Here is a 26,888-nt window from a genome sequence, read left to right as displayed (position 1 = left end):
TCCCCCTCCCCCTCCTCCTCCCTTGCCGTAGCCAGCACAGCCTCCCCCCTCGTCTCTTCTTCTTCTTCTTCTACTACAACGCACAGCAACACCGCCATGTCCACCAAGACCTCCACCAGCCTGACCAACGGGAACACAAGGCCTGTATCCACGCCGACCTCCACACCAATCACGCCCTTTCACACACCAGCCAGTCCACCTGGCAGACAGGTAACAGAAGCACACGCACACACACACGCGCACACACACACGCGCACACACACACACACACACACACAAACTCTGAATTTCTACAGAACACACACACATTTCCACATGACCAAAAGACACCACATCTCACTGTAAAGGAAAAGTTTTACCTTTTGGAAATACACCTTCTCTCTGGTTAGTAAATACAAAGTTATAGCCAGTTAGCTTAGCTTAGCACTAAGACAGGAAAAAGGAGGCAACAATGGCCGCCAACCGGCACCAACATGTGCATGCTGGTAGGTGGATTCAGTCACTTTCCAACAGAGCCAGGTTGCCCCCCTGCCTGTTTCCGCTCTTTATGCTAAGCTAAGCTAAGCTAAGCTAACCAGCTGCTAGCTCCGGCTCATCTAATGCTTAAAAAACACTGTAAAAGAACAAAAGATGGTTTGTTTAATAAGCTGGTTCATTCTTACATAATGAACGGAATAGAGGTTGTTATGTCAAGTGTATTATGGGAAATGTAGTTCCATTATATTTCTATATTCAGCTGTTTCACTTTGTATATTTCTGGTTAAATAACTCTGTAAAATCCCGTGGGAAGACAAAGAGCGACTTTACACCACGACTTCCTCGTTTTATTTTTGCTGAATGAAGTAAGAATTTCGGCTCCGTTCGGCTCCAAACCAAACTACTCTGTTGAAGGGAACGTTTCCTCAAAACGTCAGTTTGAGTTGATGCCTGAGTTCGCAGCTGCTACAGCGTGAGTGCAGGTGTGACGTGCTGTTTTAACGTCGTGGTGGAAGTGGATTTATTATCACATATATACATCATGTGTATATATGAAGATACCGTTTATAACATATGAAATGCCCATAGTAAAATCTGTATATGTACATAAATTAAAAATATCTATGTGATGATTTTCTTACATAGAATACATGTTTTCTATGTAATAATTATGTGTAAAGATTAATTTATTTATGCAAGATTATTAAAACAACATACATGTTAAAAAAATGTGTATGTTTATCTTATTAATCCCTCATTAGTTTTAAACATGTCTAACTTAAAGTGGTGTTAGAACCTACAGTTTATAATATCAACATATACTGACAGGCTTTGGTGTTGATATATATTTATGTAACATCTGTCTACAATATAAGCATACATACATAAATGTATATATTTGTATAGAGTACATATAAATGTCAATATATAAAATTTCATATATAATTTTTACATATAAAATAAAGATTTCATATCATTTCATATATGGAAATTCAATATATTACATTTGTGTATGGGACATGTTGCTCATAGAATAAACATTAAAAACAACTGTACTACATTTAGATGAACTGGTCCCAGAGCGCTGGTGATGTGTTTACTGGTTCACCGTCATGGACTTACCGGGACACTGACCCCTCGTTAACGGTCTGTCGTGAACCGACAGCATCATCCAGACGAGAGAAAGTCTGAGCTGATAAAGAGACTGTGATGCACTGAGGCGAGTCGCCTTCAGTTATTACTGTGTGCTCAAAGCAATATTAAGAAGCAGCAGTAAGTGGTGCAGGGAGCGCTCTGCAGACTTTTTATTGCCCTGGGTTTTTGCAGCTTGAGAGGGGAAGACCTGCAGACGTGACTCAGGGCTGAAAAAACGTACTAACGAGGAAATATTTCTACTTATCACTAATATTCAATAATAATTAAGCTGTGAATCATGGTGCTTTTTGTTGTAAAGATGCAAATACAACATCATCTCAAAGAAAACAACGCAAACTAAAGTACAAAACTTGGATTAGATTTGTTTCTCTTACTTTCTTGTGTCTCCCCCCTTTCTGAAATCAAATCTACGCCCTAACTTCAGACTATAACCAGACTGTGCTACTGTATATTGTACATACTGTTATAGTCTGGAGGTCTTCAATCAATCAATCAAACTTTATCTGTACAGCACTTTTCATACAGGTTAGTGCAGTTCAAAGTGCTTCACAGATGAAGGACAAATCAAGTAAGAAAGCTGAGAATGAGACACAATAACATAGATTTAAAAAGCTAAAATAGCATCTTGTTGAAAAGCATTCTGGGATAAGAAACTGAATGAGGAAGAGTTTGTTCAGGACAAACGTCTTCGTATATTAACGTATCTTCGTTTTAGCCCACACTCTCTCTCTCTGGATTTAAATCACAATTAAGCAAATGTTAGACTGTATTTTATTTATATTTATTATTTAAGATTTTATGTCTGAGAACTTTGGTTTTAGTTTGAAAACTAGTCTCCAGAAATCTCAGACCAGTGTTGTGTGGCTCTAAACCTTAATCCTCTTGACCTCTGACCTTTCAGAGCACGTACAAACAGATCACCGCTCACCACTACGCCTGAACACATAACACGTCTCATTTTAAAAAGGAGCGCTGAACACACTCGTCCCAGGTCTTATATATAAATGATCGACATGATGACATGGAAGATAAACTGCGTAGGTGATGTGTACCTGCAGGCTGAGTGTGTGTCTGTCTCGGTCAGTGTGTGTGTGTGTGTGTGTGTGTGTGTGTGTGTGGGGTTACAGTTTCCTCTCTGTTTGCTTTCATCTGATGTTTCACATCCTCAGTCTCAGGTCACACGTCTCTGCCTTGTTTGCCTCGTGAAAATAAAACTAAAGCTGAACTGTGAGACACACACACACACACACACACACACACACACACACACACACACACACACACAGGTGCTACTACATGCATCTACTCCACAACCAGGCGCCCATTATATAAAGAGATGTTTAAAGGTGTTGAAGACTGAATCTCGTACTTTTCATTACTTAATCAACTTTTTTTTTTTTTTTTTATGTAATTAAAAAGGAATTCTTCACTAATAATCTGATGTTTTGAGAATCAAATGATCAAATATTCACTCAGATTTGAGCTTGGACTCACAGCAGCTACAATGGATGCCAGAAATCTGTTTAAAGCCGCCCTGCAGCGTAACCCACCTCTCCGTCGTTCATGCTAACTGCCGCTCTGCTCATAATCTGCTAATCATCCTTCTTCAGTGGAGAACATGGACTGAACAGACGGATCAATGATGGAGAAGTTGATTATGCTGCAGGGAGAAGTTTAAAGATGTTTCAATTTATTTATTTATATTTTTGCTCTGACTCTGGATGATCCACTGATGTGACTCAGTCTGACTGCAGCTGCCGTCCTCCATGAGGCAGCAAACTCTCAATCCTTCGACCAACAAAATATTGATTTTACAGTGAGTCTTCCTTCAAACAAGCCAATCAGAGCTGATTAAAACCCACTGCACCGGTACACCATCTATATATTCACTAAACCTTTTAGTGCCTTTCATCAAGAACAACAGGAAGTTCAGTTTAAGGACGTCGTCTGTAGTTTGACTTTGACATTATTAAATATCAAGAGATGGAAGATATGATGATAAACTGTAAAAAGTACTGGAAAATGGAGATTCAACTTTTTTGGGTTTAGATGAACGATTACAGAAATTGGTTGCGATATATTATGACATGTATTTATGGTCTTTTAATTAAGTTTATGTTTCCATTAGGAGTAAATATTAGGGCTGCACAACTAATCCAAATTGCAGGAGCAAACAAACCATATTCTCCAGACATAAAGGAACATGTTTGTTTGGTACAAGACCAAGAAAAATCACAACATCTTTATTATTTAATGCAAAAACTACAATTCCAACTGAAATCTGCCAAAATAATCGCAATATGATTATTTCTTACGTATCGTGCAGCTCTGTTAAATATTGTATTTCATGACGACAGTCCTAAATGAATCGATTGATGAAGGTAAAGAAGCTGAAAACATGCGGCGAATAAAAGAAAACAGTTGCATTGTGTTTTAATTTGGTTTAAATTCAAAGCTTCTGAGTCCAGTTCGTACCTGGAGTAGATGTAAATATGATTTACCTTGCTTTGCCTGGGTGCAGTCTTAGGTGATGTCAGAGGAGAGGGCGGGGCCAAAGGTGATGCTCTCAGCCAATCAGTTCATCAAGTTCATCACTAAATTAGGAAAATGTCCTGTTGTAACTTACAGTTTCTTGTTTCAGCATTATTCAACACACACACTTTGGATTGTTTACTCTTATTGGTTTCAACCTTTTGTCCAAACACACACACACACACACACACACACACACACACACACACAGATGTATTAAGAAGACATCATCGCTCTGAAGCTTGTCCCTAATTGCTTCCCTTCCCTTGCCTTTCCTCCCACACCCCCCTCCCCCCTCTGTTCCAGGTATCACAGGCTCATCCTGTGGGCACACCTGGTCTTGTGCGAGCCAATCAGAACCCCTCTCCTGTCAGGCAGAGGGTATCCCAGCAGACATTGCTCCTGGGGAAAGGTCTCAAAGGGTCTGGCCAAGACCAGGTGCTGCTTAGAGCTCAGATGGTAACCACACACACACACACACACACACACACACACACACACACACACACACACACACACACACACACACATTTACATAGATTTCTACATGTAATCTGGCTGCCCGCATCAGGAAAGATGACCAGTATTAAAATCAGGCAGCGGCGGGTTATGGGGGTGTGGGGGGGGTCAGGAGTTTCTTGATGCATTCAGGTTATGTAGGAAATACAGACGCTATGAGCTTTCATATAAATACATATAACAGACGTTACGACAAACTCGCACTCATTCACCTTCACTGCTCGACTATGATCAGACTCTGTGCTTTAATCCCTGCTCTCCTCTGTTTGTTTCCTCTCTTCCTTCTTTCCCTTCTTTCCTTCCTGCAGCTGATTCTTACATCTGCTATGCGACCTGCCCCATCCTCCTCCTCTTCCTCCTCTTCCTCCTCCTCTTGCCTGTCCTCTAACCCTGCTTCCGCTCAGGTGAGCAGCCGAGCGAATACGACTTTTCGTGTGTGATTTATGACTTTCTGTTTTCAGATATTCTGTTTATGATTATAAAGTGGCAGATTTACCATTAAATTAAAGTAATTAGTCATTTTTCAAACAAACAGCTTCTAGATTATCACAGCGAACATCCAGTCTGTTCATTTTTTGCTAGTGATAAAGTTAAATTAAAGGTTGACGGGCGGGAAACCTGGTTTATTACTGGAGCTGAAACTGACTCCTGTTGATTATTATGGATTGTTTCATCTAAAAAATATAGTAAAATAAAAATTAAAAAAACATTTATTCAAACAAATTATTTTCATTTTATCCACTCATATGTCTAAAACCCACAGAGATTCAGTTTATTATTATATAAGAAAAGCAGCAAATATTGAAGAGGCTGGAATGAGAGGATGGGATGCTAAGCTGTGATTGGACAGTCACTCTTTGGGGGAGGGGTTTAGCGCCCACCTTGAGTCAAAGCAGAAGTGATCTAACTGAACATGTTTCTCTCCGTCTCCAGCTCCAGAGTCTCACCCTGAGGCCTCCTCCCCCCGGGGCCCTCACCATCCCCCCCTCCCTGCGTCTCAAGCCCCCGTGCTCGGCCCCGCCTCCCCTCTCTCGCCCCCACGCCCCGCTCTTCCCACCTCTCAGGCCGCGGCCGCAGCCCAGCACCACGGCAACGGAGAGCCCGACCACGCCCAGCCGCCACCTCTCCGTCCCACCGCCAAGTAAGTCCCCGAAGGAAAACTAAAACACAGGGTGTGATCACGGTGGAGGGCGGTGCGTTCAATGTGTCCAAGGAACAACCAGTTTCATTTGTCTTTTATTTGACTGAGATCTAAATACAGGCAGGGAAGGGCGCAGGTTTGGATTCAGAAGTTTATGATGAATGTCACTGTGGTGTTTTAAACTGTAACTGTAAACTCATAAACATCGATTTAATCAATGCTGGGATCAAAACACAGATGTTTTATGAGGAAGGAAACGCCCTCGACACATTTGTTAAAGCTCAACGATGCACAAAACCCCACGAGGCGCCTTTAAAAGAAACACCTTCCCCTCCTTTCTAAAGTGAAAACTACACATTTATAGAAAGTTAAAGAAAGAAATATTTTTTAGGTTCCTGGAAAACTAAACAATGAAAGAAACAAAGTGGTTTAGCAGGTAACCTGATCTACTATTATATATATTTGCATATATTGCAGGAAATGTTGTGTGTTTATCAGTTTGTGCAGCAATAATATATAATGTTGTTCAGAACAGGATCTGCAAGTAAACATGTTTTCATTCTCATTTTTTTTATGCTTTCGAGCCGACGACAGCCATATTGTTTTTGGGTCGTCTGTTCGTACGTCCCGTTCTCGGACACGATATCTCAGTAACGCCTTGACAGAACTTCTTTAAATTTGGGTCAAATATTCGCTAGGACTTAAGGGCGAACTGATTCGATTTTGGTGGTCAAAGGTTTTCGCCTTGTGAACGCAATATCTCGAGAACTCTGCAAGTGAAATCTTTTCAATTTGGCACAAACGTTCAGCTGGACTCAAATCTGTAACCTGAAACTAGTCTGAGGGAGTGTGAGTCCAAAAACTCATATATGACATGCAACACATATGTGGTCCGGGGGAAAATATTTAGTTAGTTTAAAACTGTTGAAGGGACTTAAGAAGATATTTAAAAGGAAAACTTCAGCTGCATCTGAATTCTCTCTCTCAGTCAGTCTCTGGGAAGCAGCAGCTGGTTTCTGATCACACACCTGTAGCTCACCTGTGTTCCTTCCTTCTCCCTCCTGCAGCTCTCTACTCTCCGGTCCGAGCCGTCCCCCTGAGGCCCAGACTTCACCCTCCGAACGGCCACAGAGCGGCGTCGCCCCGACAAACCTCAACCCTCCAACCGATCGCTGCTGCTCCCTCCGGTCAGGCCTCGCCCATCAGCAGGCCGCTGGCGGGACTGAAGAACTGTCCGTTATCTCAAACTATGCTGGGTTCCGGCCAATCGCAGCACGGCTCGTTATCCGTCACCAACCCCATGTCTGCTTCTTCCCACTTTGAGCGCTCGCCGTCTGCAGCGAGGCAGCTGCAAATCATCGCCCTCTCTTCGGGGCGCCAGCCTCAACCCGGAACGTACAGCCACGCCGCGGTGCAGTCGCCGCCTCCAGTTGCAGAGCCGCCTGATCTCTCCAGCCAATCAAAGAGGACTTTGAGCAGTGAAGACGTGCTTCCTCTTCCTCTAAACCCCTCGATGCCAAAAACAACCTCTCCTCTGCCCTCACCTCCGTCGCTCCTGAGTCCGGCCTCTCCTCCGAGTCAGGCCGGACCTCAATCACAAACTCTGGTCCAGAAAGGAGAGGCGAAGGAGAGCGAGGAGCAGAGGGAGAGAGGACGAGGGGTGAGACAAGGAGTCAGAGATGAGGGGAGCGTGGGTAAAGACCTGAGGGTGGAGAGGGACGACCAAAGAGAGAAAGTGAAGGAGGAGAAACAGAGGCTGACGACAGAGAAGGAGATCAGTCAGAAAGAGCGGGAGGCTGAGGGAAGCAGAGAGGAGGAACAGATGGAAGTGACAGAGGAAGGTCAGAGCGACAGAGAGAGGAGAGACGAAAGTGAGGAGAAGAAGATGGAGGAGGAAGAGGAAGAGGAGGAGGAGGAGGAGGAGGAAGCCGCCATGGACCAGTCTGAGAAGCTGACCAGTCAGGTTCTCCATCAGCACCAGAACACAGATCCCACCCCAACGCCTGATACCGTTAAAGACTCCAGCGTGGAATCCAAACCCATCCCGGGTCTTATTCCAGCCTCGGTTCCAGTCCAGACCTCAGCCCCTGTTCCGGCTTCAGTCCCAGCCCCCATCCCAGCACCGGCCCCAGCACCGGCTCCAGCACCGGCTCCAGCACCGGCTCCAGTCCCGGAGGTCTCCGTCCAGAGTCAGAGGCTACAAGAGCCTCATCGAGACCTCCAGCCTGTCGGTCAGGAGGACTTCTGTGAGAACATGTCGACCCAGTCCGACAACCAGTCAGGTACCTGCAGCCAGCACATCAGTCTACTAAAATATATGGTGAAGAAAAACTAATAAATAACTAATAATGAAAACATATAGAAACAACACTTTTGCCCCTCCCTTTCCGTGAGTAACAATAATAAAAAATTAGCGTTAAAGGAGTCTCATAGACCAAAACATGAACTAGATTTAAGATCAGGTTTCTTGCTCTGGCTTCTGACTAGTTGAGCTGATGTTTTCTGTTCTGTGTTGCAGCTCTGTCCAGCCTCTCCTCTCAGTCTCCCCCCTCCTCACCCTTCATCACCCCCTTGGCGGAGAACCCTCCCCCCCTCCTCCCCGCCCAGACCGTCCACCCGACAGATCTTGGCCTGACGCAGCACGAGCCCGAGAAAGTCGAGAAAGCAGCCGAGGAGACGCGGCAACTGGCTGAGACCGGGACTGAGACCGAGCCCCTCGGCCAATCGGAAGACGAGTCGGAGAGCTTCAGCCAATCGCTGAGCAGCCCCTGGGAGTCGAGGGCGTGGCCCGAGGGACGACAGGTTCTGACCCACCTGGTGGAGGGGTTTGTCATCCAGGAGGGGCTCCAACCGTTTCCTGTACGGACACACGGACACACACACACACACTTACAAACCGTCACTATAACAATGATGTCACATGTATTTAAGAGCCTTGTCGTTGTGCAGGTGAACCGCTCATCCCTGCTGGTGCCAGAGCAGGTGGCCAAACCACAGGAAGTGAACGGGACCAATGGCAAAGCAGCACTGCCCGTGACGGACACGATAAAACAAGCCGAGCACTCGACGGACTCTGAAGAAGAGGAGGGAGGAGACACGGACGACCCCGGGACCAGTAAGACTTATGAACCGTTGGTTAATGATTTTTTACTGTCATTAAGATTCAAAACTTTCCAATACTTCATAAGAAAAAGAAAATACTCGAGGAGATCCCCAGGTTGGGAACCACAGTCAGGCCGACCAGTTTATAATCCCTTACCTCTGAAAAACAACCACAGCTTTTGCAAATTAGGTAATAAAAATGTGTCTCTCCAAACTGCCATGTGGAAGTGTCCTTAAATGCACCAGGGATTTCAGCTGCATCTCTGTCTATGTGACAATAAAACACAGACAGTAACTGAGAAATTAAAAACAAAAGGTGACAATTTACTTGATAAAATGCACCGGAGCAGAAAGTCACATATTTAAACAGCTTGTTTCGTCTGAACTAAAGATTTTCTATTTAAAAACAGATAAAAGAAGCAAATGTTGAACCAGAAAATACATTTCTTAAATAATTTCTGTTATAGGTTGATTCTCATAGACATACTGAAATGGTTGGAAATCAATCTTTAATGATGGTTTGGTTTGGAAAACGCATTAATTTAAAGTATAAGTACATTGCGAGAACGTGTAGTATTGTGCGTAACAAAGGGTTAAGACATGAAAACCATCAGTACGTTCTTCTGACACGTGAGCTGTAGCTTCCTCTGCGGTGGAGTGGTGACCAAGCTCAACACCAGTCAATTAGTCCATAATCAATTAATCATTTGAGTTATTTTTAGACGTTTTGGACTCTTGGTCTGACAAAACAAGCAATTTGAAGACATTCACTTGGGCTAAAGATAATTGTCTTTTGTGTGTTTTCTGACATTAATCAATGACGCAGATGAATTGACAATGAAAATAATTGTTAGTTGCAGCCATAGTCAACTCTATAAACAACATTTGGACACATTGTGCTGCATCTATTTCTCCAAAGTCTAAAAGTCTGGACTTGAAATAGTCTGATCCTCCTTCTTCTAAATATCCAAATGACCTGGATAAACATCTATTCTCATGTATTTAGATTAAATTCTGGCCTGTGCAGCTTTAATTGCTCCTAAATAAAAACAGTTGACCGTGAACATGTTTGTCTCTCTGGCTCACAGGGTCGGGTCACAGGGACCGAACGGTGCTGCACTGCCAGTTCTGTGGGAAGAGAGGCCACGCACACAACTTCATGCGGTCCAAGCGCTTCTGCTCCACTTCCTGTGCACGAGGGTGAGACCTGATTTTAATGGCTTGAAAAACGAAAGAAAACAGGAGGAAGAGGGCTGCTACGGTGTCATGTGACTGTAGCACAGTGTTTGTAGAAGACACTGTGTTATGCGTGTTTATGAGGGTTGCTGTCACGACAGCAGCGCTGGCAGGATGTGGTGCAGATACAACACAGGTGTCAGATACAGATATGAGTGTGAATCAAAGCAGCAGAACGAGGAAACATCACCACGTCTTCTTGTCTCTCCCTCTCTCTGTGTCTCTCTCTGTCAGGTTTAACGTTCGTCTGACGAAGCGACTGCGAGCTCTGAGCGCAGGCAGCCGCTCGGAGAGGCCTCGACCCGCTCTGAACAGGGCAGAGTCGGTGCCTGGGAAGCCTCTTTTACTGCGGCTGGTACGGACACTGAACTAACCACAACTTTAAAACACTGACACTGAATGAAGCTCAGCATACTGAAAGCTGGAGCTCACTTTACATAGTTCACTTCACTTCACTCAACACGCAGCAAAATGTACATTTACATTTACCCCAATTAAGGCTGCAACTAATGATTAATTATTCAGTCTATAAAATGTAAAGAAAAGAAAGAAAAAGAAAAGTAAGGACCTAATCCAGACAACACTAAGACCCTGTACAAATAGACCTGAGGGATCTTTTTATATTTCACTCTCCCCATCTTGCTGGACTCAGGTTCTGGGTCAGGTCTCGGTTGCTTGGAAACCAGGAAGCTGATGATGCCACAGCGATGGCCTCAGATTGATTTGTTTTGTTCGACCAAGAGTCTAGAACTCACAGATCTTCAGTTTACAGTGATATAAAGCAAAGAAAAGCAGCAAGTTTTCACGTTTGAGAAGCTTAACATTAATAAGATTAATATTTCTCTAATCAAATAATCATATAAGGGATCATTCTAAACCTCAGACAAATCCAAATAGCTTGGCTGATGTTATTAATATTATAATTCTAGTAAATCACAGATGTTTATCAGATGATAAACAAACAAAGATGATAAACAAAGAAGCTTCCACAGAAAAGCTAAAGAGGTTTGTTCATCACAGAGCTTCGCTGTTTTGGTCTTTAATAACCAGATTCAACAGATCCTGAGTAAAGTGGTTTGTTTATATTATGTGTTCATGTAAAAGAAAGTTTATTGAATGTGTCTCAAATATCAGTGTTAACGTCTGAAATCACAACAGAGGATGTTAGCATGTTAGCATGCTAACATTCAGCATGCATGCTTATAAGCTAGCAGTATGACGCATGACGCATGTATGTATCGTGCTAACAGAATATTAACCACGTCATGTTTAGCTCAGCATGTTTTCCCGCGTTCTAACACGTTAAAGTGGCAACTCCTCCCCCTCACTGTTAAACACTCACCTGCTGAAGACGTGAACGTGAACGAGCCGTTTCCTCCCGAGAACAGACACGGCGGCCATTTTAGATTCAGTCACTATGGTTTCCATCGGTGACACTTCGTCGTTTCACGGTGTTAAAGGTGTAAAAACATCCACAGAAACTTCATAAACTACTCCCGTGTCTCCACTGTCGGCTAAACACACTCTTTCAGTCTCAGTCTGCTCACACAGGTTTCGACTTAACGAGCAGCTGTGACTTCTGGGAAGTGGAGTTTAAAAGGGTTCTGAAGCCTCGCAGCTGTTTCTGGTGCAGTTTCTAAAACCAGGAAAACAAATTTTGGTGCATATATGCAAAATATCTTCTAGAGCTACAGCTATTTATATTGGGAATAGTTAATAAAATGGATACTTTATAATCTGATGCAGTGTTTTAGATTTAGTATATGTAAATTTGGTTACTTCCTGTGTAGCCCCCTACAAGAATATTATTCCTGGCAGCACAGAGAGGATTTGAATTTTATTCCTGCATGTTGCAAAACAAAAAACACAGACACTACATCTGAACAGCTCGTTTAATCCACAAAATGTTGGTGGAGAAAAAACCTAGAGCTAAAAATCTGTCCTGTGTCCCTGATAACTAAAGGTGGATTTAGCTACTGAAGCGCCATGACATTTATAAACTCTTTATCTGGAGTTTTTATTGACGTCACTGTGGGTGGATGAAGCCACAGCTGACCTCTAGTGGCCGTTAGAGGAACTGCACCTTCAACTCAGCCATGGTGCTGTGAGGATTTCTTTACCTGAGAGCAGACTTCTTTTTTCTTATTTGTTACCTTTCAGATTAAGAGTTTACATAAAAACAAATAGTAATTTTAATATAAAATACAACACATTTTTAAACATTAAACCAATTGTTACTGAATTTTTTATTTTTTAACAAAAAAGCAGTGTGTAGTTGTGTAGTTGGGGGTATTGTTGTGTTTCAGACATGAAAAGATTCTCCCTCTAAACTTTTCATAATTCAATAATTGTTAATTAAATAAATAATTTAGTAATCAATCATATTTCACCATTCACCATTTATATTAATGTATTTCACCAAAAATCAAGGATCTTTCCACTCCCATTAATCATCTCACGACCCCTCAGTTTATCTGGAAGGGCTCAACTCTCAACTATGGAAACACATTTTGAAATTTAAAAAACTGAATTTCTAGCATAGATTTTTTATTTATTTTTTTATTCTCAATTAAACTCTTGAATTTTTCAATAAAACAATAAAAAAATTCTAATCATATATTAAAGTTGCTCAAATTCAGTAGTCCAAAATTGTGAATGTTGAAAAAGGAAATTAATTATTGCAAATTTGAATTGAAGTTTTATTCAGAGAAAAAAAAAAATCCAGATATGAATTTCAATACAAAAACATTTTACTAAATCAGATCCTCAGGTGTCAAATAAAGACAGATGAACTTACTTATCTTCTAACCTCCAGCCTCGTGATCTGTGGAGTGCTGGTCGGCGTGAGAAGGAGGGAAAGGAGAAGGCGGTGGCAGCAGAGGAGGAGGAGGAAGAGGAGGACATGGAGGGAGGAGGGGAGGAGGAAGATGACGACGGAGGAGAGGAAGATCCTGCTGTTGCCATGACAGCGAGGATGGAGCGCCGGGCGGCTCGGAGAGCGCGGAGGGCGTCTGCGCCCGCCATGACCACCTCTACGCCCACCACCACCTTCAAACCCGCCCCCTCGCAGTGGAGTGTGGAGGAAGTAACCGCCTTCATACACACGCTGCCAGGTAAATTCATCAATAAGTCTCAGAGTAGACATGAAATTAATTCCTCACATGTGGAGGGTCTCGGTGAAAAGTGTCAGTTTGATTTATACAAACACTCAAGTGCCATAATAGTCAGCAGATGGGTGGTGGGGGGGCAGGGCTCATTCGCTGCTTCTCCATCCAATTAAGTGTTTCACAAAACGCTGAAATTAACCGCTGGATGAGGTAACGTGAAAACTCTCGACCACCAGCTGTGAGTCTGACATCACTGAGAAAGTCGAGAGCGAGTCGACAGCGGGTTAGTCGCTGCTCTGTGTTCACACAACAAAATAATCAAACCCGAGATTCCCCGAAAATGTGTCGGACAGCGGACACAGTTATTTCTGCTCCTGTTAAGCAGCTCTCCTTCACTTATAGCAAATTCGACCACATGATGATACTAAGGTAAATTACCATGTATTTAAATATATAAATCAAGGATTTTTTCATACAAATAATGCATCCACAAGCACTTTAAGATAAACTGTTAAAGGTAAAATGCTTTTGGAAACAGAGTGGAGCTGCTGTGACTAAATGCAAAATAATCTCTGATTTCAGCTTCTCAGTTCTTCCAGTTTTTAAACCTTTTAGAAACAAATCGATGAATCAGTAATGAAAATAAACAAATAAACAGTCGCAACCCTAAAGCACAGTGTCATGTAGACTGATTTAAGCGACCAGGACCAAGCCAGAAAAAACAGACCCTGCCCAAGGTGTTCCCCACCTCTCACCCAAAGCATGCTGGGATAGGTTTTAACCCCATGTGAAAAAAAACAGCTTTAACCCTGGTCTTTGTTTTGTTGTCGTGCTCAGGCTGCAGTGACGTGGCGGAAGCTTTCCGGCTGCAGGAGATCGACGGCCAGGCTCTGCTGCTGCTGACCGAGGACCACCTGATGACCAGCATGAACATCAAACTGGGACCGGCTCTCAAGATCTGTGCTCACATCAACGCACTGAAAAACCAATGAAAGATCGAGAGAGACAAAAAAGAAACACCAAGAGCAAAAAGAGAGAGTTTGAGGGGTTTGATGTGGAAGGAAAAACAGGCAATAAAGACATGAGAGAAGACAAAGAGAGTTTGAAAACAAAAGCTTGACACCAAGGATGACAGAACAAAGTCACAAAAAGAGATTCACGGTAATTTATGAGATTATAAATCGAGGTGTGGCCTTAGCAGACGGGAACAGAGGAGGTGTGCAAAAGCATGAAGATACCAGAGTCCAGGAGAAATTTAATCCGTTTTGGGCCCTCTGACTGTAGCAGGAGACCGGGGGGGGTTTTGTAACTTTGTGTATATTTTACATGCCGCTGGAGAGTGTAAATTTGAAGCTATTTCACGAAGGATTTTGAACATTTAATATATAAAATTTGTCTATTTAGTTTTTTTAGAACGTGACGTCAATGACAAATCTATCCAGTAGCTAACATAACCGGTGTGTGTCAAAGAAAAAATAATAATAATACGTAGACTTTGTAAGTGATTAATGAAAGTTTAATGTTTTATATCACTATATTCTGTGGATTAAAAAAAGTCACTATCAGGGTAGAGACTGGTGTCTTTAATCGTCACATTTTTATGGTATCCTGCTTGAAATTATTTAATAAATGAATAATTAATCAAAGAAGTTGTTTTATCTCATTGTTTGAGATTTGAAGGTGTTTTCAGATGATGTTGATGGAGAATGAACTTCCACCAGCAGGGGGTAACAGTGAGGCAGGTGAGTTATACTTGAGGAGAAATCTGTGTTTTATAACCCAAAACTTATTTGAATTCATGTGTAAAAGTTCCTTCCTGAAGCTGTTTGAGATGCAACAATGCCAAATGTTCCAGGTCTGTCTGCAGCTTTTTGTTTTTCTCTCTCAGGCTGTCTCATCTCTCCATATCTGGTTTAGGTTAGGGTCTCACATGTGCTCTGATTGGTTTAAACTTTGGACTGAAGGGTTTGTTTTTCACCACACCCTGCAATAAATCTTATTCTAGGCATTTTCCTGCGCATCAGCCTGAGGCGCACTGATGGGACACAGCAGGACTGTTTCTTTTCGACTTTTTAAAAAGGATTTATAAATATTTTTTTAATCAAAAGAGAAATATCTTTATAGGTATTCTGTGGGATTTTTTAGAATCATATTACAGTTCACCTTTTCATTTTTATTAACTAAGCAAAGAAGAAAACTTTTTTTTCCCCTTCTTCCCTACGTTTAAATACGGAGTGATTTTCTGTTTTTTGGAGCGCGTAAAAACGCACGGCCACTCCACATGGCGCACATGTGCAGGCAGCTTACCGGCAGCGCGGCGAGCTGCGCGGGCTGGATCGGGGTCATCGTCGCCACCGCCACCAACGACTGGGTCCGGACCTGCGACTACACAGTGACCACCTGCGTCCGCATGGACGAGCTGGGCTCCCGGGGCCTCTGGGCAGAGTGCGTCATCTCCCCGGCTCTTTATCACTGCGTGGCCCTCAACCAGATCCTCACACTGCCCGGTGAGAGAGAGAGAGAGAGAGAGAGAGAGAGAGAGAGGTGGTGGATTGATGGATGGATGGATCTTGTAATTACCTCCATGCTATGATTACTGCCTGACAAATCAGTGACTTTAATGTTTAAAAACACAATTTAATGTGTCTGAAAAGCACTGGAGGCTGTGTGTATGTGTGTGTGTGTGTGTTTGTGTTTGGATGGGTGGGTGTGTGTGTGTGTGTGTGTGTGTGTGTGCAGAGAGCAAATTATACAGTGACAATCAGGAGCGTCGACTTTTTCTCCAGGGTGAACACAGAACAGATCCGTGACCTGAACACCGTCAAATAAATAAATGTAGTTTGTATTATAATATATTTAATAATATATGACCTTTCATATTGGTAATGAAATGACAAGCCAACACTGGAAAAGAAAGGGTGGGCTATCAGCTAGCTAACATTCATTAGCTCAAGGCTAAAGTTAGAAACTAGCTAAAATTAGTTAGCTAAACTGCAACTTATGGCTAAAGTTAGAAACTAGCTAACATTAGCATTCATCCATAGATACTTGACAATCTAATTCAGAAGCTCTGAAGGTTAGAAAGTAAAGTGTATTAAACAAGCTAGATAGTTAGCTACCACTACTTACGTTTACCTATGATGAACTTTAGGACCGATGGGACAGATCCATGTATTAGACGTTAAGAAATGGTACGGTCCACTTTAGGGGTGTCTGGAATTGTGTTACAAAATTCTTCCACACATGAATATGGAAAATATATTGTAATATTAACAATCATAGGTAAGAAGATTATATAAGTTTTAAACACACACACACACACCCCCCAAACTGTTGTTTTTACCTCTTTTTTCCCAAATTTATTTTGGGGGGGGTCAAACTCTCCCAACCGCCCCCCCCCCATTAATTCGAACCCTGTGTTTGCATTCCTAACTGTACATGTCTGTCTGAGAAAGAGCGCCAAAGCTGAGCTGTGTTGAAATCTTTTTTAAATCAAACAGATGCTTCAGTTATAAAATCTCTCTTTCCCCCTCTCTCTCTCCCTCTCTCTCTCTCTGTCTCAGCTTACATCCAGACGTCTCGTGCTCTGATGATATGCGCGTGCCTGCTCGGTCTTCCCGCCATGCTGCTCGTGCTCATGTCGATGCCCTGTGTCCGGCTGCAGAACGACACCTCGGCTGTCAAGCTGCGCCGCGGCCGGGTGGGAGGGGTCCTGTTCATCCTCATGGGTGAGGAGGCCTCTCTCTCACACACACACGCACGCACACACACACACACACACGCACACACACACACACACACACACACACAGGTCTTTCAGCTGTTGCAGGAGGGATGGAAAGAGGGTCAGGGTCTCAGCTGAGGCCTCATCCTGACCGGGTCCATGAGTCAGACTGTTTCCTGTGGGATGATGGGTACTTCCTGTCAGCAGCCTCAGAGACAGACAGAGAGACACACAGCGCTTCAGACACTAAATGCATGTCCACATTTTAATTCGGGTTTATGTCTCACCACCTTCTCCGTACCTCTTCTGTCCTCATGTCTTCTGTCCTCATGTCTTCTGTCTTCGTGTCTTGTCCAGCCGTGTGCAGCATCATATCGACCGTCTGGTTCCCCATCGGCGTCCACCAGAGCGAGGGTCTGATGTCTTTCGGCTTCTCGCTCTACGCCGGCTGGGTCGGCGCCGCTCTCTGTCTCCTGGGCGGCTCCGTGATCTTGTGTTGCCACGGCAACGACATCAGGACCCCGAGCAGAGAGAACAGCTTCTACTACTCCAGACAGCGGGGCACGGCCACGCCGATGGACCCCCCCGCCAACCACGCCAAGAGCGCCATGGTGTAAAAACCCGGTTCTCTGGCGCCTCATTTCACAGACTGTGTGATGATGATCAAACTGTGCATTTTGATTTTTTTAACATTTAGCTGATGCAACTGCGGGAGTGATTTATTGGGGTTTAGTGCTTTGCTCAAGGGCAGCCAGCCACAGTTATAGATACCTTCACATTTCAGTGGGTGGAGCCTAATGACTCATTGTTATTGCCTCAGAAAACAGAATTTTACCATCAAATATCAGACTGAATTTAGTCACTATTCGCTCTGACTTTATTCCAATTAATGGAATTAAAGAAGAAAACTTAGTCCAGTAGAGAGAAAACTAACATTTTCAATACATTTTTCTCTGCTAAAATAAACATTGCAAAAGTCGTCAATCAAGAGACATGATCGACTAGATGTGCTTTTTTTTTACTTAATTAGAAAACTAAATCAATATTACACCGGCTTTACATTAAAACAAATTCAATCGCTTGTGGACATTGCACGAAGAAACCTCACTTTTTGCGCCATATCATCAGGCAATTACTAGAAATTACCCAGCATGCATTGGACGCCAACGTAATCTCACACAGACGTTTGACTCTAACAACAAAATTTTGGTTGCAAATGAAAATCATGTTGACGCCAAAAACCCATCGGCTAATTCGGCTAATTGAGATGTTTGGAGGACGTTGGATTTTGGTTGCTTAGCAACACAATTTGAATTGGTAGTAGTAATCCATTGGTAATAATTAGGATTTTCAAGCGTTCACGTCACCAGACCTAGCCAATACACAGCATACTCATTAAGTTTTCCATTCATAATTATGGCTTTTTTTGTTCTTAGTTTGAATATCTTGTACTGGAGACTGTAATTATATGATCTGCTTCACTTGATTCAGCAGTTGTCAGCGTGTTACACTCTCCAGGACAGGAAGGGAAGTTGTTTTTTCTTTTTTGCTCTCTGCCTGTTTAACTGACCATGAACTCAGTTTTCGACGACACATCACGTCCTGTCGGGAGAATGAGATGAGGTCAGCAACATTAATCTCTCACTCACCTACTTTAATGGAACTTACAACATTTTAATGTTCATTATACTTTTATTTTGTTATATTTCCTTTTTTGTCTGACTTATGCAGCTTTTACAGTTATTGGTTTTTACAAAGAACCTTTTAAACTGTTGCTTGTTTGTGGTTAGAGTTTGTGATTTTAATGTTTTTTAATGGTTTGAAGATGTTTCCTAAAGAAATCCGGAGAATTCAAGTTTTATGTTGAACAAAGAATGAGATTACCTGCTCTCATTTAATCCAAATATGTCGTCTCATGTACCAATAACTGTTTATTTTATCATTTTAAACTAATCATATTCACAATATAATCAATATGTATTAACTCTGTATCTGGTTTTTGACTGGTGCTACCATTAATAAAAGTTTAAAATCATTTTTACTGATAAAGAGTCTCAGTCTCACTCAAACACATTTATTCCTGCAAAACGAACAAATACATCGTCCTCTGTTAACTCAACACTAAACAGAGCAAACGCTCTTTCACTTTAAATACCATCCACCCAAACAAAACAACGCAAAAGTAACTTTCAGAAAGTCACTATAAAGACATTCAACGCACCGGTGAGACTGTAAACAAAGCACACAACCAAAACCAGAGGAACGGCTGAATTATCGTGTGGCGTTCAGAAGTTATTCTATCTGTCATTGTGACGATCGTGAGGTCTGAACATGGTCTTAACTGTCTCAAGGATTTATGGGTAGCCATTAATTCAAAGTGTGGTGTTTGGAAATTTGGAGGAAGCATTAAATTATCAGTTTACAGAGGGAGGTTTTGTATTGAAACACCACGGCGGGGCTGAAGGTAAGAACCAGGACGCAGCGTAGGAGTTGGTGTCGCTTCGCTGTTGCTGTCGGGTTGTGGGTGGATTGAGGGAGTATGACGGGAGGTGGGTGAAGACACCGAAAGCTCCTGCAGCTGCTGTGGGCCTCATTCAGTGAAACATGTGACCCTGATGTCCAAACAGGTTTCTGTACAAAATCTTCAAATGACTGAGAGATTAGTGACTTAACGTCTCCCGTGAGCAGAATAAATAAGTCTTAGCTCAGTTTTATGGGCCGTCAAGTGACTCAAAATCTCAGTCCTCATCTTCGCCTGCATCAAAGCCGTGATTGGTCCTTCCTCTGGACCTGCCACCTCTGCTTGTATACTGGCCTCCTGGTCCAGACTGGTATCCATACTGGTCACCACCATCCTCATACTGCTCCCCCTCTCGGACTTCCTCCTGGTTCTCCTCTTGGTGCTGGTTATGCTGCTGCTGGTGCTGGTATCCCCTCTCCTCCGGGGCAGACCAGCCCTGGTAGGGTCTCTCGTCTTGCTCCTGGGGGTAAAGGTCGTCGTCGGGGGAGAAGGTGTCGTCCAGGTGGTCGTCGTAGCGTCGGTAGGAGCTGGCGTGTGCCTGCTGCTCGCGGGCGTTCAGCTCCAGCGTGCTGTGCCACACTCCGTAACAAGCGTAGATCAGCAGACCTGAGGACGGACAGACGGGATCTGTTATAAAAGCTCCGGCAGGTAGAGATCTGGTATAAAGACGTTGACTATGTTCAATAAACTTGAAGATTTCAGTGCAAGTGAATTATTTTTACTTTATACCCCAGGTAAGGAGACGTCATGTGACTTCACAGTGTGTTCTGTGCAGGTGTGTTCTGACATGTTCACGTTCATACTACAGAAACTTTCATCAAAGCAGAGTTTGTTGTTTACACCCGGAGATCGTTATTTAGTTTGAAGTTGTGGCTTTTACAGCTTCATCTGTTCTGAAGTCTTGAGTCCTGATAACTCAAACTGTGCAGAAACCAACAGGAAGAACTTCAAGATCAGTCGAGCCGACGCGATGAACTAAAAATAAACCCCGGTGTAACTTCATAGAGACTGAAACCATGTGTGAAAACAGACGTCTGAGTCTGTAGCAAGTCGAGCGCCAAGTGTATTGATGAGTTTATGAAACATTTGTAAATGACACCTTGAATTTAAAAATCATGAAAACTCATCAGTGATAAATCACAGGAAAACAGCTAAAAGACAAATTAAAAACTTTACAGTTCAAATTGGATCGATTTGATCTCCTTGCACTTATTAAATAATTGTAGTTTGCCAAATGAATAAATGTAATGTAAATGTAATTATTATTACTATATATACAGTATATCTTTACAATTTACTCATGATAATTATATAACTCAATTTCCAAATTGTAAAATCAGATTTCCTGAATAATAAACTTATTTTATTATTATATACATTTAATTAAAGGTGGAGAATAACGCAAAGAGAAATACTTGTTTCTGATTGGCCTGCAGATGTCTGCTGTATATCGATCACCTCAAATAAAGTATAGTTAGTTAGTTGGTTAATATAATATAGTATATATAATCACTGTTGAACCTGCATATTCTAAAGCAGGTAAACAGAGAAAACACTGTTAACTATCACTGGTCAAACTAACTAGTTTAACCATATGAGGGCAACTTGTCGTGCATTAATACTTTTATCACAGTGCATTTGAAACGTGTAACTCACCTATGAGGCACCAGATAGTGAACCTGGCCCAGGTGAGCGGAGACAGTTTGAGCATGAGGTAGCTATTGACCAAAATGGCGGCTGCAGGGACAAAAGGCACGCAGGGCGCCATGTAGGGCAGGCGCCGCGTGCTCTCTGGCTGTTGTATAATCGTGATTAAAAGCTTTGCCATGGAACCCGCCATCGCTGTGGCCATCAGCCCTGAAAACACCGCCGCGGCCCCCGTCCCCTGCTCAACGCCAAATATGACGGTGGACCACATGAGGAAGGACATGATGAAGAGGAGGAGGGTGCATCGGGTCACTATGCGGCCTGTGGCAGGGGTGGGCCGGGCCGACGCATCGGGCATTCCCAGCCGCAGCCGCAAGGTGTAGTAGTGACCTCCCAGAAGCCTTTTCAACAATGGGGCGTGGCCTGTGTGGAAATTAGACTCATCTCCTTCTCCTTCAGTCCCACCGGCGTGGTAAGACGAAGATCCGTCATCGCCTTCGATTAGCATCTGCTCATCCTTCGTGGGTGCAGCTCCGTCGTCCTGGAGCTTCAGGCCGCCAACGTCCTCCCCAGAGTCAAACTGGTGTGTGTCGGTCTGTTCGTCAGGCTGGTAGCGCAGCAGGAGCACGCACACACTGACCAGAGTGTAGGCCAGCAGGGTGCCGATGGACATCATCTCGATCAGGTCCCTGAGGCTCACCAGCAGAGCGAGGACGGCGGCGAAGCTCCCGGACACCACGCACGCCACCGTGGGAGTGTGTGTGAGCGCAGACACCTGCGTCAGGAACCTGCAAGCACATTCAGCAGGGAGTGAGTTCACAAATTCAAATGACACCTGTGTGTATTTCTGTGTGTGGTTCCTTCTCACCTGAACAGCAGCCCGTCCCGCGCCATGGCGTAGATGACCCGGGGCAAGGGGAACAAAGAGCCCAGCAGAGAGACGGTGAGTCCGGCTATGGAGCCCACGGCCACGGTGTACTTCCCCCACAGGAAGCCGTGCACCGCAAACATCTCCATGAGCGGCGCCTGGCCGTCGATCAGCTCGTAGGGAACCATGAGAGTCAGGATCACGCTCACCTGAGCACAGTAAATAAAGGTCAACTCTGGAGAACATGCTGAACATGCAGTTCCTCCAACAGCCACTAGATGCTGCTGCAAAAGAAAACTGCACCTGAGATGATGGTGAGAGGGTGTGTCCAAACTCTATGATCATTAACACACACAGGTCGTTAACGAGGGAGGATCTGTGCTCTGAGTCAAGTGTGCAGGTACTTTTCTGCCGTATTCATGTTGATGTTCATGTTTTCCCACTGAGGTTTTTGCCATTAATACATAGCTAGCATTAGCATTAACAGCTGTTTACTTACCAGAAGAAGAAACTAGAAGAAACCTTGTGAATTTTGTTCCTTTTTGTTTTGCTCCTATTACTGTCACTTCTTTTGTTTTACTGAAGTTAGCATGCTAACCAGCTAGCTCAGGTCTGGTCAGTCAGTCTCATCACTTTCCCGATACCGAGTCACTGTAGCGTCCAGTCTGCCCTGAAGAAGTATCAGCTCAAAAGACTTATAACCTCTTCCTGTATGATCAGAGCAACAATGGCTGATGGTCTCAGCAAGACTGGCAAGTAAACAGTTGTTAATGCTAACGCTAGCTATGTAGCAATAGCTTCTTAAAGTACCCCATGAGTTAGGATTGTTTTCCAAAACTCAAGAATAAACCAGCTCAGAATATTCCTTAATATTCCTTTAACCTTTGGAGGTGACGGATAAAGTCTCTACTATTTCTACTGTTCTACTTGCACCGTGCACTAACCGACACGTAGGCGGTGAGGCAGGTGACCAGCGAGGCGGTGATGGCGTACGGGATGGAGGTGTTTGGGTTTTTCGCCTCCTCTCCGGTCGTTGCTATGATGTCGAAGCCAATGAAGGCGTAGAAGCAGGTTGCTGCACCCTGCATCACCTGAACACAAACAACACGTCACTTATTTATTTTATACACCTGGACCCCAAGACGCCACCGTGTTCAGTATCTCACCCCAGACCAGCCGTAGGGCAGGAATTTGCCGCCCTCCCAGTTGCTGGCGGAGAGGAAGAAGAGTCCGGCGATGATCATGAAGACCCAGACCACCAGGTTGACCACGTTGAGGACGTTGTTTAAGCCCACCGAGTTACGCACGCCGAGAGCGATGATGGCCGTCACCAGCAGGGCGATGAAGAGGGCCAGCAGGTCCGGGTACGTGTCCTCACCTTTACCTGAGACAGAGACAGGTAAACTCCATCAACATCCACCTTCAACCTTTGTAAAACTCCTTCCTGTCAGGTTAGATACTGATCGTACTGACCGAGCCCTCGGAGCGTGCCCAGGTGTGTTATCATGTAGTTACTGATGCTGTGATTGGCCAGAGAGTCGAACATGCTGCTGAGAGCGGACGCCCCCGCCGCCGTGCCGATCAGGTACTCCAGGATCAAGTTCCAGCCGATGAAGAACGCCACAAACTCTCCGACGGTCACGTAGCTGTAGGTGTAGGCCGAGCCGGTCGTTTTGGGGACGCGGACGCCAAACTCTGCGTAGCACACACCTGAAAGACAAACACGAAATATTTCCCAGCATGCCGATAAGTATCACTCTGCTGTGTCACTTCCTGGTGTCTCACCTGACAAGATGGAGGCCACCGCCGCGATGATAAAAGACAGGATGACCCCCGGCCCGGCCATGGCCTTGGCAACCAGCCCGGCGACCACATACATCCCCGTGCCGACGCAGCTGCCCACCCCGAGCGACACCAAGTCCACGGTGGTCAGGACCTTGGCGAGACCAACCGGCGACCCCTCTGCGAGCTCGGTGAGGTCGTCGCCGCTGTGAGCCATGGCGCCCACAGGTTTGGTTCGCAGAAGGCGGGAGTACATGTTGTACCAGGCGTCGCCCAGGGACACCCGGCCCAGCCACGCCGCCATCACCGCACCTGGTTATTACCTCTCTATGTTAATGAGCTTCTCTCTCCTCCTTCCTGTTTTCGGTCACTCCCTCTATCATTCTCTCACTCTCATCGTCTTCATCAGCCGTCCTCTTCCTCAAGAAACAAAGATCCAAACGGAGGAAACAGACTTAGAGTTTAGCTCGTGATCGTTCCTCTAATGTGAAGATTTGATGCTTTTCTCTTTTATTTCACTGTCAACTGAATTTTTGGGGTTTTAACCTGCAAAACAAGAAATGTGAAGGTGTCACATTAGACTCTGGGAAAAAGTAATGGACACTTTTTTCCCATTTTCTGACAGTTTATAGACCAAACAACTGATTAATTGATCGATAAATTAATAGGCAGATTAATTGATAATGAAAATAATCATTAATCCGGAGCTTCAGTAAAAACCAGACGGTGTATTTTTAGCACTGACGTCCTCATTAGTCCTGATGTCATTCTTCAATGCTGTGAGCACTAAAAATGATTTCCGTTCACCTCCGCTGAGTCAGGGTGAAGGAGGGAGTCTCAGGTTGGACAGATAAACTAAAAGCACCTGCATCAGCATCCGATTCTCTAATAAAAGGCCAGAATCAGCCCAGGTTACCTGTCTCACCTGATGATGTGAGCCAGCAGCTGATGAAGGGACACCATCAGCTGTTCTCCTCACTCACTAGAGCGACACTCCCTCTCTGAAACATTAATGAAGACCCAGGATCCACTTTCTTAACGGAAAGGTGCGAGTGTGGAGTTTAAACCTGGACCACATAAAGACCTGAACCGTCCCCTGAAATCCTGAGGGACCGCCTCACACTCCGAAACACAAACGAGATCAAAACCTGACCTGAGGTCAGCAGGAGAAGGACATCACCAGGTTGGATTGTAGAGAGTGAAGAGTACAGACGGTGTGTGTGCCTGTGAATGAGTGGAAAACAAACACCCAACATGCAGTTCAAAGATGCACACCTGAGCAGACAGGTAACAACACTCACTCGCTGTGTGTGTCCTCCGGAGGTCCAGAGCGAGTCCCGGTCCTCTGCAGACCTGAAGGAAATGGTGACGAGAGAGGGGACGGCAGCGTTAATCATTCAGACCTGACACCATGTGACCAGCCGGATAAAATATTCAACAACTGAGACTGAGCAGTGTGTGTGTGTGTGTGTGTGTGTGTGTGTGTGTGTGTGTGTGTGTGTGTGTGTGTGTGTGTGTGTCATCATTCATTCAGTGGAGGGAGGATAGGATGGCTGCTGTGAAGGTGTGTGAGTTAACTTTGAACTGCCACAGGTGACCTCTCTGTCTGTTTGTATGCAGGGGTGGGAACTGGCCAGGTGTGTGTGTGTGTGCGTGCGTGCATGCGTGTGTGCGCTTTCAACAACCCGCACAAGTAGTTTTATCTCAGTTTTTTATGTTGACGTGGCTCAAACAACTTAAGGTCCACTTACTAGCTTTATACCAGAGCTTTTAGCTGCATCATGGTCTAGATCGGTGGGTGGAGTTTACTCGGTTGCCATGGAGATGGATCTGTTGACATGTGAGCTCAGCAGCTGTTTTCATGCAAAACACTTTCAAAGCTTCTTGTCCATGTTGGTTTATTTACAAAGATAGAATCAGTAAAAAATATATTTAATTTGACTATAATTAAAATACAAAATGATTAAGGATAGTGAAGTGTAATTATTATTTATTTATCAGGTCCGAATCAATTTCAGTTTAGATTTTCAATTGTAATTTGATTCATTTAGCAGTTTTATAATCTGCTGCTGATTAATCATCCTTCCATTTAATGACTGTTTATAGCATTTTTTTTATTTTATTGTTATTTGTATATTTAATATTGTTTATTTAATGTAACTTGATGCAGATTCTATACGGTCCAGGCTGCGTGTGTGCGCTGCATTGTTGCTGTAATCTGCAGGTAATAGAGAAGAGTCAGTTTACAGCGTTACCTGCAGACATGGTTACACAGGGGTAAGAGTAGACACACACACACACACACACACCTGGACCAGAGTATTTAGGTGATTATTGATCATAAGCCTGACGTGGGTTTGAGAAGCAGTCATAATGTATGTGGGCAGCTTTACTGGTTATTCTGATGTTTACACCGTCACCCTGTCCTCATGTCACATGCCTGACATCAGCTGACTTAAAGACCCAGAATAAAGCTGATGTTGCTGAACAGTTTTTCCAGACGTTGCAAAAACACTCTCAGCATCTATGATTTATTTGGGAACTGCCCCCCCCCCGAGGACGAGTGTGCACGCAGCTGTCGCCACCAAAGATCCTGAAACTAAACCCTGTGTGGTTCTGTTTGACTTCAGGTTTAACATGCGGATGCTGTGACACCTGAAAACACACCTGTAGAGAAAGTGTGAAATAAATAGGTAAAATAAGATGAAAAAATGTGACAAATTTCACCACAAAAAATAAAAAAAAAGTTTAATTATCTTGTCAAAAATCTTCATTAAAAATCTTGAATCCTGAAAGTTGAACTGCTGGACACAAGATGGTTTTTGAGTGGAGGGAAATTACAATTTAACTGTTAAAGTTCGAGCTGTAGGAACATGAGAAATAACATGAGACCAGGTGGATGATGAGAACCTGGAGACAACACTGACTGCAGAGCTGAAGGTGGACGCATTCCTGAGGCTACGTGCTTTATACACAACAGATGAGTGAACGGGAGTGGATCCAGACACACACACGCACACACGCACACACGCACACACACACACACACACACACACACACACACACACACACACACA

General features: G+C 44.0%; 3 protein-coding genes across 3 annotated transcripts in view; 2 read left to right on the top strand and 1 right to left on the bottom strand.

Annotated features, from left to right (window-relative positions):
* Positions 1-14,918, top strand: part of phc3b (polyhomeotic homolog 3b) — a 19,397-nt gene extending 4,479 nt beyond the window's left edge. The window contains 12 exon segments of the mRNA XM_087171300.1: positions 1-5; positions 8-210; positions 4,471-4,623; positions 4,992-5,087; positions 5,617-5,824; positions 6,892-8,106; positions 8,343-8,683; positions 8,774-8,939; positions 10,015-10,126; positions 10,397-10,517; positions 12,978-13,275; positions 14,107-14,918. The exon segment at positions 1-5 is cut by the window's left edge and continues 426 nt beyond it. Coding sequence (XP_087027426.1) covers positions 1-5; positions 8-210; positions 4,471-4,623; positions 4,992-5,087; positions 5,617-5,824; positions 6,892-8,106; positions 8,343-8,683; positions 8,774-8,939; positions 10,015-10,126; positions 10,397-10,517; positions 12,978-13,275; positions 14,107-14,261 — 3,073 coding nt within the window. The 3' untranslated portion in view covers positions 14,262-14,918.
* An 86-nt stretch (positions 14,919-15,004) lies between these two features.
* Positions 15,005-19,028, top strand: cldn11b (claudin 11b). The gene is made up of 3 exons (XM_023396914.2): positions 15,005-15,776; positions 16,833-16,997; positions 17,351-19,028. Exons 1-3 carry the CDS (start codon positions 15,551-15,553, stop codon positions 17,608-17,610), a joined length of 651 nt encoding a protein of 216 aa, XP_023252682.1. The 5' UTR covers positions 15,005-15,550; the 3' UTR covers positions 17,611-19,028.
* A 23-nt stretch (positions 19,029-19,051) lies between these two features.
* Positions 19,052-24,351, bottom strand: slc7a14b (solute carrier family 7 member 14b). Its single transcript, XM_023396884.2, has 7 exons — positions 23,815-24,351; positions 23,503-23,739; positions 23,196-23,413; positions 22,974-23,120; positions 22,030-22,238; positions 21,171-21,949; positions 19,052-20,120 (listed from the first exon to the last, which is right to left on the bottom strand). Exons 1-7 carry the CDS (start codon positions 24,113-24,115, stop codon positions 19,732-19,734), a joined length of 2,280 nt encoding a protein of 759 aa, XP_023252652.1. The 5' UTR covers positions 24,116-24,351; the 3' UTR covers positions 19,052-19,731.
* Between the last annotated feature and the right edge of the window lie 2,537 nt (positions 24,352-26,888).

Source organism: Seriola lalandi, unplaced genomic scaffold, assembly GCF_002814215.2.
Source record: "Seriola lalandi dorsalis isolate HSWRI2012SDOR001 ecotype SW California unplaced genomic scaffold, Sedor1 jcf7180002054984, whole genome shotgun sequence".
Taxonomy (NCBI): domain Eukaryota; kingdom Metazoa; phylum Chordata; class Actinopteri; order Carangiformes; family Carangidae; genus Seriola; species Seriola lalandi.
The sequence above is the reverse complement of the archived record's forward strand: the minus strand, read 5'-3'. Positions and strand labels throughout refer to the sequence as shown.

What these genes read in the sequence shown, in the direction of transcription:
- cldn11b (XM_023396914.2), top strand. Translation starts at nt 15,551, where the DNA reads ATGGCGCACATGTGCAGGCAGCTTACCGGCAGCGCGGCGAGCTGCGCG. An exon ending in CCAGATCCTCACACTGCCCG is followed by an intron (nt 15,777 to 16,832) that starts GTGAGAGAGAGA and finishes TCTCTGTCTCAG; the next exon opens with CTTACATCCAGACGTCTCGT. An exon ending in GGTCCTGTTCATCCTCATGG is followed by an intron (nt 16,998 to 17,350) that starts GTGAGGAGGCCT and finishes TGTCTTGTCCAG; the next exon opens with CCGTGTGCAGCATCATATCG.
- slc7a14b (XM_023396884.2), bottom strand. Translation starts at nt 24,115, where the DNA reads ATGGCGGCGTGGCTGGGCCGGGTGTCCCTGGGCGACGCCTGGTACAAC. An exon ending in CGGGACGGGCTGCTGTTCAG is followed by an intron (nt 21,950 to 22,029) that starts GTGAGAAGGAAC and finishes ATGTGCTTGCAG; the next exon opens with GTTCCTGACGCAGGTGTCTG. An exon ending in CACTATCTGGTGCCTCATAG is followed by an intron (nt 20,121 to 21,170) that starts GTGAGTTACACG and finishes GTCCGTCCTCAG; the next exon opens with GTCTGCTGATCTACGCTTGT.